Below are 19,302 nucleotides of genomic sequence, written 5' to 3'. Positions count from 1 at the left end.
AAGCATTACCTTGTACTCATACTGTGCTGTGTGATCTCCATGCTCCCCTCCAGTGACTAAGCATTACCTTGTACTCATACTGTGCTGTGTGATCTCCATGCTCCATCCAGTGACTAAGCATTACCTTGTACTCATACTGTGCCGTGTGATCTCCATGCTCCCATCCAGTGACTAAGCATTACCTTGTACTCATACTGTGCTGTGTGATCTCCATGCTCCATCCAGTGACTAAGCATTACCTTGTACTCATACTGTGCCGTGTGATCTCCATGCTCCCATCCAGTGACTAAGCATTACCTTGTACTCATACTGTGCTGTGCGACCTCCATGCTCCATCCAGTGACTAAGCATTACCTTGTACTCATACTGTGCTGTGTGATCTCCATGCTCCATCCAGTGACTAAGCATTACCTTGTACTCATACTGTGCTGCGTGATCTCCATGCTCCATCCAGTGACTAAGCATTACCTTGTACTCATACTGTGCTGTGTGATCTCCATGCTCCCATCCAGTGACTGACTAAGCATTACCTTGTACTCATACTGTGCTCTGTGATCTCCATGCTCCATCCAGTGACTAAGCATTACCTTGTACTTATACTGTGCTGTGTGATCTCCATGCTCCCATCCAGTGACTAAGCATTACCTTGTACTCATACTGTGCTGTGTGATCTCCATGCCCTCATCCAGTGACTAAGCATTACCTTGTACTCATACTGTGCTCTGTGATCTCCATGCTCCATCCAGTGACTAAGCATTACCTTGTACTTATACTGTGCTGTGTGATCTCCATGCTCCCATCCAGTGACTAAGCATTACCTTGTACTCATACTGTGCTGTGTGATCTCCATGCCCTCATCCAGTGACTAAGCATTACCTTGTACTCATACTGTGCTGTGTGATCTCCATGCTCCATCCAGTGACTGACTAAGCATTACCTTGTACTCATACTGTGCTGTGTGATCTCCATGCTCCCCTCCAGTGACTAAGCATTACCTTGTACTCATACTGTGCTCTGTGATCTCCATGCTCCATCCAGTGACTGACTAAGCATTACCTTGTACTCATACTGTGCTGTGTGATCTCCATGCTCCCCTCCAGTGACTAAGCATTACCTTGTACTCATACTGTGCTGTGTGATCTCCATGCTCCCCTCCAGTGACTAAGCATTACCTTGTACTCATACTGTGCTGTGTGATCTCCATGCTCCCCTCCAGTGACTGACTAAGCATTACCTTGTACTCATACTGTGCTCTGTGATCTCCATGCTCCATCCAGTGACTGACTAAGCATTACCTTGTACTCATACTGTGCTGTGTGATCTCCATGCTCCATCCAGTGACTAAGCATTACCTTGTACTCATACTGTGCTGTGTGATCTCCATGCCCTCATCCAGTGACTAAGCGTTACCTTGTACTCATACTGTGCTGTGTGATCTCCATGCTCCATCCAGTGACTAAGCATTACCTTGTACTCATACTGTGCTGTGTGATCTCCATGCTCCCCTCCAGTGACTAAGCATTACCTTGTACTCATACTGTGCTGTGTGATCTCCATGCTCCCCTCCAGTGACTAAGCATTACCTTGTACTCATACTGTGCTGTGTGATCTCCATGCTCCCATCCAGTGACTAAGCATTACCTTGTACTCATACTGTGCTGTGTGATCTCCATGCTGCATCCAGTGACTAAGCATTACCTTGTACTCATACTGTGCTGTGTGATCTCCATGCTCCCATCCAGTGACTAAGCGTTACCTTGTACTCATACTGTGCTGTGTGATCTCCATGCTCCCATCCAGTGACTAAGCATTACCTTGTACTCATACTGTGCTGTGTGATCTCCATGCTGCATCCAGTGACTAAGCATTACCTTGTACTCATACTGTGCTGTGTGATCTCCATGCTCCCATCCAGTGACTAAGCATTACCTTGTACTCATACTGTGCTGTGTGATCTCCATGCTCCATCCAGTGACTAAGCATTACCTTGTACTCATACTGTGCTGTGTGATCTCCATGCTCCCATCCAGTGACTAAGCATTACCTTGTACTCATACTGTGCTGTGTGATCTCCATGCTGCATCCAGTGACTAAGCATTACCTTGTACTCATACTGTGCTGTGTGATCTCCATGCTCCCCTCCAGTGACTGACTAAGCATTACCTTGTACTCATACTGTGCTGTGTGATCTCCATGCTCCCCTCCAGTGACTAAGCATTACCTTGTACTCATACTATGGTGCGTGATCTGGTTTTCTTGTATTCCTGTATTGTCATATTGCTGTATGTCACCCCTAAATATTGTCTGTAACCTAAATTAATGTTCAGCGCTGCGTAATATGTTGGCGCTTTATAAATACAATAAATAATAATAATAATAATATTCTGTCAGTTGGACTGAGAAACTGCCATTCAAAAAGTCTTTCTGAAAAAAAAAAAAAAAAACCTTGAGAAGCCCCCATGAGGAGATGGACTTGTCTAAAATTTCTTCCACTTACTGTACTGCTTTTGCAGCATAGCAACTCACCTGTCCTGGTGCGCTGCTACTTCCTTGCTTCCCGTCTTGGTCCTCGCTGGTGTCTCTTCTCTATGACCCGTCACATGTCATTAGTAGGGATAACATGGGCAGGGTAATGTAGAAGAGGTGGCCGTGTGAGGATGAAGGTGAGGTGTAGGAACTAATGGTGCAGCACGAAACAGGTGAGTTGCTTGCCATGCTGCAAATAAGGTGCAGGGGCACCGGGAGTACAGTAAAGTTGAGGGATGTTAGGCCTGGCAACGGCTTGGGGCCCCTGGTGGATACATTTGCTGGGGGTCTGTTGGGATCAGGTTACTTTTGCCGAGGGGCCTCATTGTGGTTTGAACCAGTCTGGTGGGGAAATTACATAAGAGCCAGATTTACCTTCTGAAACCTGATTGGTTGCTGTGGGGTTTTTTTCTAGTTGTCTTTGATTCCAGAAGATGTCTTTGTCTGTATTTACAACAGAATACCCAAGCAGCTCGGGGTGACCCCTAACCGCTAGGAGAGTATAGGGGACCAAAAGAGACTGAAAGGCCTCCTACTAAAAAGCCAACTCTGTGTAATTTGCCTTCTTAAAACAAAACGTATTTGCAATAATTCAGCTTTAAGTGAGCGACTGTGGTTACCCACAATGCACCACTACTGAATATGCAAATGATCTCTTTATGCCCCTGTAGCCAGGCTTACAGCCAGAGCCGCTGGTGTATAGTGAGCCTGTAGCTTGTATGGAGCCACATCAACCCCACATGCAGTGTACGCCTGGCTTCCCCGCCGTCCCCTCAAGCTGCTGAGGTTTCCCATCAGGTCCGGCTCTGTTAGGGGCGTGATCCTGATGACGGCAGTCTTCTCCTCAGAGCTGATTGGTCGGCGTCTGGTGTAGGTGCTGCGTTGGGCGGCGCCATCTGCACTCTCCGTTCATGCGCAGGACGGACTTGCTGAACGCTGCACATTTGAATATTAGAAGCATAGTTCCCCATCAGGTCCGCCTGAGTAGGTACAAGGGGATTGGTCACCATAGCCACTGTTCAAATGTGATTGGTTGTAGTCCATGTGTGCAGACATATATAAAGCGCTTTGTGATTATTTGTCTTTAGACATTGACATTGGCTTGAGAAAGGAGGGGGTCCCCTCCAAAACGTTGCTTCTGTATGTCAAGGTGTTTGTTTCAATAAAGAGCATATATACTACTTGATGGTGCCGGTCTCTACATCTTCAGTGTAAAGGTGGCCACTAATGGTCCAATTTTCTAGCAAAAAATCGTTCGAGCGATCAGAAATTTTGATCGGAAGAAAAATCGTTCACTACACCATCAACGAACCAATGTTTGCTATCTATCGATCACGATCGTCTTTAAAATTCAAAATTTCGTTCGACGAAAATTCAGTCGGACGACTTTTTTTTCACTCGTTCATAATCGATCATAACCATTAATGGAGATTATTTACTGGCAATTCGATCACTGCCGACCTAGAATTTCGGATCGATCGAACGAGTTTTCGCTAGAAATTGGTCCATTAGTGGCCAGCTTAAAGAGACTCCGTAACAAAAATTGCATCCTGTTTTTTATCATCCTACAAGTTCCAAAAGCTATTCTAATGTGTTCTTGCTTACTGCAGCACTTTCTGCTATCACAGTCTCTGTAATAAATCAATGTATCTTTCCCTTGTCAGACTTGTCAGCCTGTGTCTGGAAGGCTGCCAAGTTCTTCAGTGTTGTGGTTCTGCTATGAATTCCCCCTTCCAGGCACCTCTATGCACACTGCCTGTGTATTATTTAGATTAGAGCAGCTTCTCTCTTATCTTTTACAAGCTGAATAAATCGTCCTCTGAGCTGGCTGGGCTTTCACATACTGAAGAATTAGACAAGGGCAAAGCTGTTTGCAAGAAGAAACAAGCAGCCTGAAACTTCAGTGCATGAGAACTGCAGGGAGAAAGAAACACACAAATGATCTCTTGAGATTCAAAAGGAAGGCTGTATACAGCCTGCTTGTGTATGGATGTATTTTCTATGTGTGGACATACAGTACATCAACCTACTTCCTGTTTTGGTGGCCATTTTGTTTGTTTATAAACAAACTTTTTAAAACTGTTTTTAACCACTTTTAATGCGGCGAGGAGCGGCGAAATTGTGACAGAGGTCAATAGGAGATGTCCCCTAACGCACTGGTATGTTTACTTTTGTGCGATTTTAACAATACAGATTCACTTTAAGCCTGACTTCAGGGACATACAGAGATGATATGCATATTCAGGAGTGGTGCATTGTGGGAGACCACAGTTGCTTACTTAAAGAGGAACTCCAGTGAACATTTTACTGTTGGCAGGTGATGTAGCTGCTGCATGGTTTTTGGCAATTGGAAACAGCTGTAAACAGCTATTTCCCACAATGCAACAAGGTTCACAGACAGGAAACTGCCAAAAGTTCGAACTTTTCTTGTGGGAGGGGTTTCATCACAATATCAGTCATACAGCGCCCCCTGATGGTCTGTTTGTGAAAAGGAATAGATTTCTCATGTAAAAGGGGGTATCAGCTACTGATTGGGATAAAGTTAAATTTTTGGTCGGAGTTTCTCTTTAAAGCTGAATTATTACAAATACGTTCTTTATATACAGGCACACACTGCAGTGGTGTATTTTTATACTTCGGCATGTGCTATTTGCCCAACACGCGCACCTCATCTTCTCGGCATAACTTATTGTATTATATGGCTCTTTGAGTTAAAGAGCTCTGATTTTTTTCCTATTTAGCATTTGCTGATTTATCTGGTTTAGAAGTGCAAAGAGTACAGGCAAGTTGCAAGCTATAGAGAGTTACAGGAACCAGTTTATTGAATATGAATACTGATTGATCGCTGCAGAAAATGATGTGCCCTATGGAATATTACGCAGAGTTTCCACCCTGTAACCCGTGGTGAGAATTTATGAATCACTGGCTATTGACCTTCAAGTGACACCCATGCTAACCTAGAAATAAAAAACACATATATAAGTAGATAAATACTAGTTCTGCTTACATAACAGATGTATTGCACTGTCCACGTTATGATTCCTGTGAATTTTATAAAGGAAAAGCAGATAATCCTATTCTAGACCGTTTCCATCTTGGTTACCTTTGAATGAAGCTAATCCTGACATCATTTCCTCCCTCACTCTTTTTTTCTCCTCTTGCTAATTGTGTATTCGTTACCCGCCCTCCTCCCAGAGTCTTCAGACACTCCCACTGAGGTCTGTATTAGGAAGTGCACTTATGTCATTAGAAGGAGGGGGAAATAAAGGGAAGAGGAGGAATATATTATAGATAAAAAGACCTCCCAGCATGCAACTGTTCTCCCAGCCGATGGCAATTGCAATTAAAGGGCCAGTGCTCCTAAGGTATGTGATAACTCCAAACCATAACAGCAGAAAAAGCTTTGAAAGTTTTGAATGCAGGATTAGCATCTTTATCACTTACTATACACTCAGACCAGTTGCTATTGAATTTTGTTTTTTATGGTGAAAAACTGGCTTTAAGAGTAAATGTTTTTAAAGGGATACTGTAGGGGGGTCGGGGGAAAATTAGTTGAACTTACCCAGGGCTTCTAATGGCCCCCCGCAGACATCCTGTACCCACGGAGCCACTCACCGATGCTCCGGCCCCGCCTCCGGTTCACTTCTGGAATTTCAGACTTTAAAGTCTGAAAACCACTGCGTCTGCGCAGCTGCATCCTCGCTCCCGCTGATGTCACCAGGAGAGTATTACACAAGCCCAGTATGGTCTTTGGTCTGCGCAGTATGCTCCTGGTGCCATCAGCGGGAGCGAGGACACGCCAATGCAGGCGCAGTGGTTTTCTGACTTTAAAGTCTGAAATTCCAGAAGTGAACCGGAGGCAGGGCCGGAGCATCGGTGAGTGGCTGCGCGAGCACAGGATGTCTGTGGGGGGCCATTAGAAGCCCCGGGTAACTTCAACTCATTTTCCCCCGACCCCCCCTACAGTATCCCTTTAATGGCTTTTCAGAACTCGGGTGTAAGTTTGATTAATCTTTAGTCAGAAGGGGAGATTGTTTACTACACTCAATTGACTTCCTGTCAGTTCTCTCTTTAAATACTGATATATGTGGTTTTTGTATAATGTCTATCTTGAGCATTCAATAAAAATATAATATATAAAAAGAAAAAAAATGCTGATGGGTCTTTGGAACCTGCAGGCCCCTTTCACACTGGCACGTTTTCATTGCGCTGCGTTGCCCTTTTTTAACGCAGGCTAACGCTAAAGCAATGCAAGTCTATGGGACATTTCATATCGGGTGCGGTGCGATGCAGCAGAAGCATCCAATCCAGTGTAAGACGACCAGCGCGTTATGGCACAGCGTCTGCGGCAACACACGTTGGCCGGATGTCATGTAAGTCAATGGTGCTGCAGGTATTTTGAATTGGTTACTGTGCGCACGCGCAGACCACAGTGGGATCTGTCTCTGCGACGTAAAAATTGCTTTCAATACAAATTTCCGCCACAGGAAGTGAGCAGTAGAGAGCCTCACTTAAAGGGAACCTCAGCTGAACGCAAAAAAGGAGTTGAACTTACCTGGGGCTTCTTATATTCCATTTATTGACCCAATTGATGATTTGACACTCTCTGTTGCCCATGAGCACATAATAAATAATCTGGATGAGGGCTAATTGGTAACTGTGATGTTTACCGATGCTAGACTGGAGAGCACCAAAAACGTTATATGAGAACTCCACTTCAAGTTTAAAGGTGCGTTCATACGTCTGATTTTGACCGATCCGCCAAGCGCATCAGTCAGAACCAGCGTTATCAGCTGAACGACAGTTTGTACACACACCCGATTTGACGTCCAGATTTGACGGCATTCAACCTTAACATTACCTTTTTCCGAGCAGGGGAGGTTAGAGACAGGTCTGCAGCTACTCACAACATCTCGTTCCAGGGTTTACTTTTTGAGTACAGGCCTGATGATTGCTTGCTTTGAAAACTTGGGAAAGCTCATTGCTTTCAATCAACAAACTACTATTTTGTGAAATTTCAGTATAAACAGTCAAAGACCTTTCAGTTTGGACTGTGGTGGGCCATGATCCAGGTCACAGGTAGTCCGGAGGACATCAGAGAGGGTGTTTAAAATCTCCTTTTTACCAATTTCCTTGTCCATGGTGTAAAGTTGAGGTGCAGTCACCATAGCCACTCTATCCACTTGGCAAAAAACGTTCACCACCGTTCAAACTCACCATCATTACCATCCTTACCCCCTATAACAAAGGGCTTCTGCCTTGTGATAACACCCCGTCTCCACCCAGCAGTGTAGTCCAGCCGAAGAGTAGATATGTTACTGGCTCCACCCCCAGGTTGGTCATTCTTCTTCTTCTGAGAAGCTACCATCACTCGATCACAAGACCAAGACAGAGGTGAGTGACAGACAGTGCGTAGCTGCATGGAAGAGGAGAACTGAATGACCCTTTGCTAAAACATGTATTATACTTGCATCTTTTCCGTGCTGCTCTGCCTGAAGGAAGGGGATGGGAGGCTGACGACAGTGCTGGGCAAAGGTTGGTTGAAGGGAAAGAAGGAAGGCAGGGCGGAGTCTTCCCGTTACCACCTCATACCTCCCAACATTTGAGATGAGAAAGAGGGACACTTAAGCCACGCCCCCTTCCATACCCCTAACCATGCCCCCAACACACCCCTAGGCATGCATACCATAAAGATTTCATAAGAAAAATATGTTGTTTTATAATTCAAACCACACTGATCCTTTCTATCCTGGTTCATTTTCCTTCATATTAACATTTTAAAATTAGTAATATATCAATTTAAAGGATGGGAATAAAGTTTAGAGTCTATCAAACACGTTTGTAATAGAGAAAGATATATATTTAAATAGAAAGAGGGACAAAGTCCTGAAAGAGGGACAAATGAGGAGGAAAGAGGGACAGAGGGGCAGGGCTCCCAAAGAGGGACTGTCCCTCCAAAAGAGGGACAATTGGGAGCTATGCCACGTTCCTTCAATAGTCAAGCCACTGCACTCAGGCCATTAAACCGGCCTAGGAATAACATGTGGTAGAGGGTGATCGACACCCTAAAAAAGAACACAGAAGCTGGGTACCAGAGTACACCCCTCCAAAGGAGGGTGAAAAGCACAGAGGGGAGAAGAGGCGCCCAATGGTAGATAAAACTGTTATAAACAGCTAAAATAATAAGGGGAGAGGAGGCTTACCTCAACGACACATTCATACACATATGAAGTTCAATTATGCACAAGCAATGCGTTTCGTGGGTGTAACACCCACTTCCTCAGGCCAAATACAGTGCCAGATATTTATCTAGAGCCAAGAACAGAGAGCCTCTTCCTCCCTTTGTAGAAATAACAAGAAAGGTATGAGTATATATTGTATATAAAATAATGTAATTGTTCTACATTACCCTTAGCCTGGTTGGAAAATGTATTTTATTGTTCTGGTAAGAGAGTGCCCGTCAGGGCCCATATAGTCATCAGCGTGGGTCAGATCTTGTGTGGAGCTTGTTGTATTTGGCTTGAAGCACTCCAGCTCCCCATCGGTTGTTTTTAATTGCAAGGATGTGATTTCACTAGGAAACCATGATGGCACGGTGAGGTAATTTGACTTTTTTCTTCTCTCGGTTGTGTGAATGAAGCTCACAGGCCTTGATTTATAAACAAGGGAAGGACTTGGGCCTAGCACAGCCTGGCATTCTCTGGTGGGAGCAGACTTTCCAGTTGAAGGCCTCGCTTCCACTCGTCAGCCTACAGGTGGCTGTTCTCTCATCAAAGGACGTATTCTGACCAGAGCTGGGTTCAGAGGGCCTGGGGATTAAAGCTCGCTTTCACAGACCAGGCACATTTCTCAGCTTTTTTTCTCTTTCTCTCTCTTCTTGTGCTCCGTTTAGGTTTCTCACTTGCTCCAATCGTTCTTCGAGGCGAAACACACGGTTAATTCAGAGCGAATTCAGCAGGAGGTGCGTGACATCACCAACAACTTGAAAGCCAAACTGTGGCTGGCCAAGAGGTACGTTGGAGCTAATGTTAAAGGAAGTTACTAGCTAATAAAACTAACTGTTCAGAGGTCATAAAATCCGACTTCTTCTCTAGATTCTGGCATTTAAATAAACATATAGACTCATGAAGTGACAACTGTTACTGTAATTATTGTGAAAAAACCAAAACCGTAATTTACTGGATATAGCACTGAAAAATCCCATAATATCCCATAGAGTACTGACACCGTTCAAGTCTCATTTTCCCTCAAAGGAGGATGCAATCTGATGTCACAAACAGAACTGTGAGCCAATCAGATTACACTATATTGAAGAGTGCAGTGGTATAGCTACAATTGATCCCCCATGCAAAGCTTTGATTGGAACCCCCCCATGTTCATACCCCTTTCCTTGCTTCCCCTTGGTGTCGTTCCCAGCCTTGGGGTTCCATTTCACGAGTGTCATCAGAAGACATTACTGGGGATGTTGCTCAGCAGTGTCTGGGGCAAGTCTGGAGGCTGGTAAGTAGGGATGGTCGGAAATGCCAATTTCCGATTTCGCTGAAAATCCGCATTCCGCCATTGCCATTTACCGCTACTGCTACCGATTCTGCTTCCCGCTACCAAGTTCCGCATTCCGATGTGGATTTCCGGCGGAAATCGCGGAAATTTCCGCCGACTTTAACATCGATTTTCTCAAAAACTATAAGGTCTTTTTGAAAACTTTAAATTTTATTTTTTTTTTCATTTTGTTCACAAGATTCTGTTTAATAAATTCTGAAAATGTGGTGTTTCTCGGACTTACGGGGGCTTTGCTATTAACCGCTAAAGTTGGTGGATTTTTACTGTAATGTAAAAAGCAGAAAATCCGCATTATCCGATATGCGGTAATTTTAAGCCAATCAGAAGACTCAGAATGAATAAGACAATCAGAGAATGTGGTAATTTCCACCTTAATCCCCATTTTCTGATTGGTTTATTCATTCCGAGTCTTCTGATTGGCTTAAAATGAACGCATATCGGATAATGCAGATTTTCTGGATTTTACATTACAGTAAAAATCCACCAACTTTAGCAGTTAATAGCAAAGCCCCCGTAAGTCCTAGAAACACCAAATTTTCAGGGTTTATTAAACAGAATCTTGTGAACAAGATGAAAAAAAAGTTTTCAAAAAGATCTTATAGTTTTTGAGAAAATCGATGTTAAAGTCGGCGGAAATTTCCGCGATTTCACGTGGAAATCCGCCTACCGCACTTGTATTACCGATTTCCGCATTCCGATGCGGAAATGCAATTTCTGATCGGAAATGCGCGGAATCCGAATGAGCATCCCTACTGGTAAGCTTTAAGTTCCGGCTCACCACCGGAGACCTGCAAACAATATCCAATATCGAAAGAATCTAAAAGAAAGAAAGAATCCAGGCCAGGTTTTCATGCTCTGCACTGCTCTCTACTCTCTGTAAGGGCCCGTTTCCACTATCGCGAATCCGCATGCGTTTCCTGCGTGCAGATTCGCACAGCCAATACAAGTGAATGGGACTGTTTCCACTTGTCAGTTTTGCTGTGCGTTTTTCTGTGCAGGATTTTTCTGCACGGCAGTGTCCTCAGAATTCGCCTGCGTGTGGAATGCAGGCGAATCGCACGCAATGTATTTATTAGGGAAATCGCATGCGTTTTCCCCATGCGTTTTTTGCCGCGAATTTGCATGCGATTTCGCATAGGTACCCATGTTAATTCACACAGGCAGTGACATGGTTAAAATCGCATCACCCTAACCTATGCGAAATCACGGCAAAAACCGCATGCGGAATTGCACCCGCATGCGATTTGCCTGCGGTGATTCGCCGGCGATTCGGCAACGCAATAGTGGAAACGGGCCCTGAATCAGGGGCTAAAGGAATGGATTTTGTATGTTCTCATGTTTGGTTTTCCCAATAACTCCAGTCTCTTCCTTCATCCCTCAAAAGCAAAGTGTTCTCTTAACTGCTTTCTTCCAAGTTGTCACTAGCCTGTGAACCCCTCCAAAGGACAGTCGGTGACATCAGTTGGGGCCAAGTCAGGCAGCAGATTTAAATCTGATAAGCTATTGTCAACAAAGTCAAGCAAGTCAGGTCATACAACCACAATGGACTCTGGCCACACAAGGGACCCAAGGGGGGCTGGGTAACGTGTAATTAAGAGCAGGAAGGGGGCCCCCAACTACTAAGCTTCCCTTCCTCTGATACAGGGGACTATACTGCAGATCAGGTGTTTTTGTGGTTATACCTGTCATAGGTGTGAAGATCATGATGTCATAGGTGAGCAGATCATGATGTCACAGGTGAGCAGATCATGATGTCCAGGCTTGACCTATGACCCTTGTGAGATGGGCCCCCAGGCCATCAAGGGGAAAAATTGGAGGCAAGAGAAGGGGTGTGAAGTGAACATTGGGGGGGGGGGGGATTAAGGTTTCCTTGGGGGTCCTGATGAATTGTAGTTACATCAAACAAAACAAACAAACACAGAACATTTATATCGCGCTTTTCTCCTGACGGACTCAAAGCGCCAGAGCTGCAGCCACTAGGGCACGCTCTATAGACAGTCATAGTGTTAGGGAGACTTGCCCAAGGTCTCCTACTGAATAGGTGCTGGCTTACTGAACAGGCAGAGCCGAGATTCGAACCCAGGTCGCCTGTATCAGAGGCAGAGCCCTTAACCATTACACTATCCAGCCACCATCACTGAACACTGCCCCTTCTAGATCCACTGAGCAACACCCAAACATGGTGGTTAGCACCATCCAGGTGTGTTTTTGTTTTTCTTTTGAACTCTGTGGAGCAATCCTGTTGAGACTTTTTTTGTAGCTAGAAAAAAGTGCTTGTTACCAATCTCTCTCCTTGGAATTTAACTTCATAGCACCTGCAAATGATTAATCTGAAATGTGGCCCTAGCCAAGATAACAGTTCCTGCATGCAGTGGATTATTATTATCAATTTATAAAGTGCCAACATATTGAGTGGTGCTGTACAAAGTAAGAAAAGAACACGGGGTGCATAATAATACAGTTAATGGTGTACACCCATATACAATATACATAATTGGAGACAATACAGAATACAAAACACAGAAGTGGTAATGACAGTGATAAAAGTAACATGATGATTAAAATGTATAATGATTTCCAAGACACAAAAGGGGGAGAGAGCCCTGCCCTTGCGAGCTTATAATCTAATGGGAATGGGGGGGAAACAAGAGGAGGGGTAGTATACGATAAAATATATAGAGGCTTTGTGTTTTAGGATACCTAGTAGGAGTGCAATTTGGTCTTAGGACAAAGGGAAGTGGCCTAAGGTAGCGCATATGCTTGTCGAAACAAATGAGTTTTTAGAGAGCGTTTAAAGGTAACAAAGGTTGGCGAGTGACGGATGTGTTGTGGGGGGGGATTCCAGAGAAGGGGTGAAGCGCGTGCAAAATCTTGTAAGTGTGAATGTGAGGAGGTGATTCTAGAGGAGGACAACAGAAGATCGTGTGCAGATCTGAGATTGCAATTGGGTTGGTATCTGTAAAAAATTAGGATATGTACCGGGGAGAGAGATTGTGGAGAGCTTTGTAGATTAGGGTTAGGAGTTTGAACTGGATCCTCTGGTTAATTGGCAGCCAGTGAAGAGTTTGACACAGAGGAGCAGCAGAGGAAGATCGAAAAGATGTTCATCTGGCTTTTGTAAGTAAGACTTCATGGAGGGTAGCTTCTGCTAGGCCTCTAGACTTTCTCCATGCCCTAGGGCAGTGTTTCTCAACATTTTATTAGTATGTACCCCTTTTAAAACCCTGTACTCATCGAGTACCCCCTAGCATAGTAAACATGATCACAAGTACCCCTTGACAAATATATATTTAATCATAGTACATGATAATTGGTTCTAAGCAATGTGCAAGCATTTATTATTGCTTTTAATTAGCTAAAATACTAATTTGGTGTTGTTTAAATAAGAATTATAATTTTCTAAATCTCTAAATTTGTTATTCTTGGTTAAGTATATCCAGCCCGAGTACCCCCTGGACCTATCAGAAGTACCCCCTGGGGTACGCGTACCGCATGTTGAGAACCTAGGCCCTAGGGTACTGTCTAGGTTTGCCTTGTGGATCATCTGGCTCAATACCTATTGAACCCAAAACTGCTCTAAAATTGACATTAGATTATGATTGACATGTAACTATGGTAGGGAATAGATTGTGAGCTCCTTTGAGGGACAGTTAGGGACAAGACTATGTACTCTGTAAAGTGCTGCAGACGATTTCAGCACTATGTAATTACTAAATAACAATAAGATACTTCAAGAACTAGTGCCCCCAAAATATCAACTGAAATAGAATTGTTTTTTTATCCATCGCGTCTTTGAGCGACTGCATTAAGTGTTAGACGGCTTGCAGTGGAGGCGGGGCAATATCTGGTAATTTTGGTTTTCCAGCGCCAACACCCCACCCCCCCCCCCTAAGGTTGTGAATAGGAATTTCATACCCTCCATTCGTTAATTTTTCAATCCAATAACACATGACGGGTATATAAAAGACATGTTTCTCAAAATCAGTGCAGTTTATAGGCTAAATTGTGCCCAGGGTGAGGGTGTAAAAATTGTGCCCCCTTACCCCCCCCCCCACCACCCCTGTGGACTCCCGAGCCCTTACTCTTTAGGGACAGTCACACAGCCACAGGTCACAAGTAGATCTGCCTACTTACTGGTGACCAGCCGCTCATCCAGGAGGAAGCAGGGACCAGGAAAACACACAGGCAAAGAGAACCTGAAAAGCTGACTCCTCCATGGGTGCCGCGCACTCACAGCCTGCAGTACCACTACAGTCCATCAGGTGTCATCACACCAGGGTGACGTAATGATGACTTGACGTCTGACGCAGGCAGGCCAGGAGGAGTCAAGGAAGGTGGTCACGCTGGTGATCTTCTGTCTTCTTCCATTTAACTGCATCGCGCATCACCAACTCCCTAGCAGCTATGTCCTTCTGCCTGCACCCCCCCTCTTCCTACTTGCCGGTCTGTGCCCAGGGCTATCGCCCTGTCCGCGCTGCTCAAGAAACGGCCCTGCTCAAAATCAGTCTATAAAGGATACCTACATTATTACCGGCTATAACTCGCTCTCCTAAACTCACGGACTCCCCACACAACAAATCCTTCCTATAATTGTTATGAAAGATTAGTTGCCTATGTCTAAAAACGGCCCTGAATGGTGATATTCCAATTTATATTTGATCACATTTTTGCTGAAGTACGATCAACATTGAGTGGTACACATCTGTAAAACAGTCAATATTCTTCTTCAATGGGTTTCAGTTTGGAAAAAAAGTCAGCTATACATAGTGTGTGGTAGCCTGTAGGTTCCGTTTAAAAAAATAAAATGCCTGCTTTTGGTCTGGACTAGATAGCATTACAGCAGTGGTTGGATAGTGTAGTAGTTAAAGAGACACTGAAGCGAAAAAAAATTTATGATATAGTGAATTGGTTGTGTACTATGAATAATTACTAGAGGATTAGCAGCAAAGAAAATATTCTCATACTTTTATTTTCAGGTATATAGTGTTTTTTCTAACATTGCATCATTCTATAATATGTGCAGATTACACAACACTCAGCATTCAAAATGAGTCTTTCAGAGCAGTCTGTGAAGTAATGAACTCTCCTCTGGCAGAGAAAAAGTAAATAGTCCAGGAACAGTTGAGATAATAAAAGTCAGATAACAGCCCTCTCCACGACTAACTTAGTCGGAGAGCTTAATGGCTTGTTTTCATAGAGATAACAACTGGAGTTTCTCAACTCTTCCTGTACTGGAAACAATTAGACTGATGTATCTGATCTTAATGTTTTATTTCTTAGCTGTGCTACACATACAAATCATAATATCATCATTATTTTTTTCGCTTCAGTGTCTCTTTAAAGTGAATTACTAAAAAAAAATCTATTATACCTTTTCTTTTTACATTTGTTATAGGCTTTTATTGCTTTACTTCTGTTGCCTGCTGTCCCCAGAAAGAGCAAGGCAGATAAGGACTGCTGTAATTAGCAGTAGCAATGAGCAAGAAAAAGCTTTCATCAGGAGGAGAGTGGGGGATAGAACAATGTATTTCAAACAGTTTAGAGACTCACACTTGATTATCTTCACACCTTCCCTTGGATAAATAAGGGCAGAGGGAAGGAGGGAGCTCCTATAAACCAGGACGAACTGCAGAAAAAAAAAGCTGCTTGGATCCCTTTAAAGCAGGGGTCTCAAACTCGCGGCCCGCGTGCCATTTGCGGCCCTCGATACAATATTTTGTGGCCCTCGCCGGCAAAAGCTTCCTTATAGTTCGCTTCAGTGCTCCCAAGCAATCCGCTGCCTCCCCGCCGCTAAACGAGGGCTGCAGAGCCCCCAAATCACCTGGGGGGCAATCCGCCGGCATTTCCTGGAAGGGGCAGAGCTTTCAGCTTCAGCTCTGCCCCTCCTGACGTCATCGCTGCTTCTCCCCGCCCCTCTCTGTGAAGGAAGAGTGAGAGGGGCAGGCAGAGGCAGCGATGCGCCGCGATTGTGAAATTCCTTATGCGGCCCAGCCTCATCCTGACTTTGCCTCCTGCGGCCCCCAAGTAAATTGAGTTTGAGAACCCTGCTTTAAGGGCTCTGCCTCTGACATAGGAGACCTCAGCTCTTACTATTCAGTAAGCCAGCACCTGCCCAGTAAATAATTATTGGGCAAAACAACGCTAATGCCTATAGAGTGCGCCTCGCAAAGGCTTTGAGTCCGCCAGGAGAAAAGTGCTATACAAATATAGCAATCCTACTTGTTGTTCAGAACGGGATGTGCCGGTGGACTGACCTCTATACATGGTGCCCTCAGGCAGTCTTTTTTTCAGGAGCTCTTTGGCTCAGCCTTGGAATGAGCAATATGTTATGTCCCAGGCAAGGAAATATACATCTTGTTTCATTCGTATTTGTTGGCACGGCGTGTTATTGCTGTTGGGTCGCCTCTCTGGTGTTGTAAGTGTCAGAAGCCAATGTCGGATAAAGACCTCTCCTCTCTCATCTCTTCTTCAAGCCCTCTGCCCTCAGAACGGCAAATAAACAGCGGCCACTTCTCCTCGGTGTGAGAGCATGGTGTTATTAATTCCATCGGCGGCGTCCAATCAAAGACACCGCATTGTGTGCAGGGTGAATCGACCTCATATACTCGTATATTCACAAACTCGGACTGCTCTTCCCATGGGGACATGTCTGTGTGTAAATGACTTATTCCCAGTGGGAGGAGGTGATCCTTGCTGGAGAGTTCCTGGAGAACATGGCGGGCCACAGAACTGTCTGAAGGAGACGTTTCTGTTTTCAGATTCCATCTACCATGTCACAAACAAGAGAGGGGGAATTGTAACGTTTGCTAGTTTTCTTTAGGCCTCTTGCACACTGCACGCGATTCCGATTCAGATTCCGCTTTTTAATCAGTTTTTACATCCGATTCAGATTCTGATTTTCAGTTTGCTCCCTGCACACTGCAAATCGGAATCTGAATCGGATGTAAAAACTGATTAAAAAGCGGAATCGGAATCGGAATCGCGTGCAGTGTGCAAGAGGCCTGAAAGCAGACCTGAAATGAGAGGGATGCGGAGACTGACATTTTTCTTTTAACCCCTTGCCGACCATTGCACGCCGCTCGGTGTGAACGTGGCGGCAGCCCCAGGACTGCTCCGCACCAATTGCCGTAAATTCCTGGGGCAGTGTTCTGCAGGAGATGCGCGTGCTCCGATGCACGCGCATCTCTGTTTGAATGGCAAAGCTGCGTTCTGCCATCAGTCTACCAGCGGCGATCACCGCTAGGAGACTTTAAGACGTCGAAACCGCCGTCTATTTAGGCCTCGTTCACATCAGGGCCGTTTCTGTGCGCTTTTTACAGCGCACTGCCCTGTGCGATCAGCAAGGTATTTATTTTCCCATGTAACTAAATGTAGCTGGTTCACATCTATGCGCTGCGCTGAGCAGCGTTACAGAAACGTAGGGTTGCATGCATTTCTGTGCGTTGGGCTGGAAAGCGCACATCAATGTAAGTGAATGGGTGCGCTTTTTTAGCACATAGAAGCGCGTACAAGCGCATAGAAGCGCATGCGTTTTTTACCCCTAATTGGAGAAAAAAATACATTTACATACAAAAACAAAGTTTTATTGACAACTGCTGCTGGTACAACAAGCAAAACGTGCTTTAAAGAAGCGCAGCGCAACGCACAGAAATGCACACTAAAGCGCGCAGAAGCGCATGCGTTTTTTACCACGCGCTTTCACACGTTTTTCAGCGCAGCAGATGTGAACGAGGCCTTACTCTGCACAGCGGTGGGATCTACGCCACCGCTATACTGGGGACAGCCGTGTGACAGGGCTGTCCCCCTGGGCGGCAGAGAAGTGATCCGCTGTCATAGGCTGAAGCCTATGACGGCCGATCGCGCTGATTGGCTGGCAGGGGGAGGGAGAAAGGGTGGGTTAAAAAAAATTGTGAAAATTATTGTAAAATAAACAAATATTTGTAAAAAAAAACATAAAATAAATAAACATTGGGGGAGTGATCACAGCCCACCAACAGAAAGCTCTGTTGGTGGGCAGAAAAGGGGGAGGGATCACTTGTGTGCTGAGTTGTTCAGCCCTGCAGAGAGCCCTTAAAGCTGCAGTGGCCTAATTTGTAAAAAATGGTCCGGTCACTAGGGGGGGAGGGGGGGGGTTTAAGCCCGTGGTCCTTAAGTGGCAGGTCTGCCACAGTGCTTCCCTGCTGCCCAGTGAAGTAGCCAGCCATGGGTGCATTGGGTGAAAGAGGGGGTGCAGTCACTGTAGGTGTCATTCTTGCCTTCTTTCACTTTGGAATTTACAGCGGAGGTCCACTTCACACACCCAACATACAAAGAAAGGTATGAAAATGAGGCAATATTAAAGTTAAAGAGGAACTCCAGTGAAAATAATGTAATAAAAAAGTGCTTCATTTTTACAATAATTATGTATAAAGGATTTAGTCAGTGTTTGCTCATTGTAAAAACTTTCCTCTCCCTGATTTACATTCTGACATGTATTACATGGTGACATTGTTACTGTGGGCAGGTTATGCAGCTGCTTCTAGTTGTTCTGGCTGTTACAGACAGCTGTAAACAGCCATTTCCTGTCTGTGTGAACATTATTACATTGTGGCAGTTTGCCCAGAGTATCGCGGTACTCAGAGCTTCTTGTGGGAGGGGTTTCATCACAAAATCAGTCATACAGCGCCCCCTGATGGTCTGTTTGTGAAATGCAATAGATTTGTCATGTAAAAGGGGGTATCAGCTACTGATTGGGATAAAGTTAAATTCTTGGTCGGAGTTTCTCTTTAAGTTCATCATGCTGTAGTTCACGTCATGTTATCTTTAGTTTTGTGATTTGGGGTATTATTGTTTCCAGGCCTAATTATCATAAGTACTGTGTCAGATTCATATCAGTGATCACAATTTACGCCTGTGCGGTTTATTGCCGAAAAACTCAAAATAGCCAGTCAGCCACTCGATGTTCATGCACTTTATGTACTTTTATCAAACCAATGGGTGATTCAGATTCTTGGCATTCAATTCAAGTATAAATAACAATTCTGAGACAACTTGGCCTTTGAAGTCCATCTCTCGGCACATAGCCTAATTTACCCTATAGCGACTTTAAAATCAAAGTGCTCAAATGTAACCTTTTTTGTGGGTATAAGGCATGTCTTCTGCTCCTCATAATTCTGTCTTAAAATGTTGATCACATGACATCAAGCCGAAGACGTAACAACAAAAATTCTTCGGTAA

The 19,302-nt window shown here is 44.6% G+C and overlaps 1 protein-coding gene across 2 annotated transcripts in view; it reads left to right on the top strand.

Annotated features, from left to right (window-relative positions):
- The window catches only part of THADA (THADA armadillo repeat containing), a 782,712-nt gene that overhangs the window by 545,738 nt on the left and 217,672 nt on the right, over positions 1–19,302 (top strand). For both annotated transcript variants that reach the window (XM_068233009.1, XM_068233008.1), the window contains one exon: positions 9,419–9,537. In XM_068233009.1, coding sequence (XP_068089110.1) covers positions 9,419–9,537 — 119 coding nt within the window. The remainder of the gene's footprint in view (positions 1–9,418; positions 9,538–19,302) is intronic.

This window comes from Hyperolius riggenbachi, chromosome 4 (assembly GCF_040937935.1).
Source record: "Hyperolius riggenbachi isolate aHypRig1 chromosome 4, aHypRig1.pri, whole genome shotgun sequence".
NCBI classification, from domain to species: Eukaryota; Metazoa; Chordata; class Amphibia; order Anura; family Hyperoliidae; genus Hyperolius; species Hyperolius riggenbachi.
Note: the sequence above shows the minus strand (reverse complement) of the source record. Positions and strands in the feature narration are given on the sequence as shown.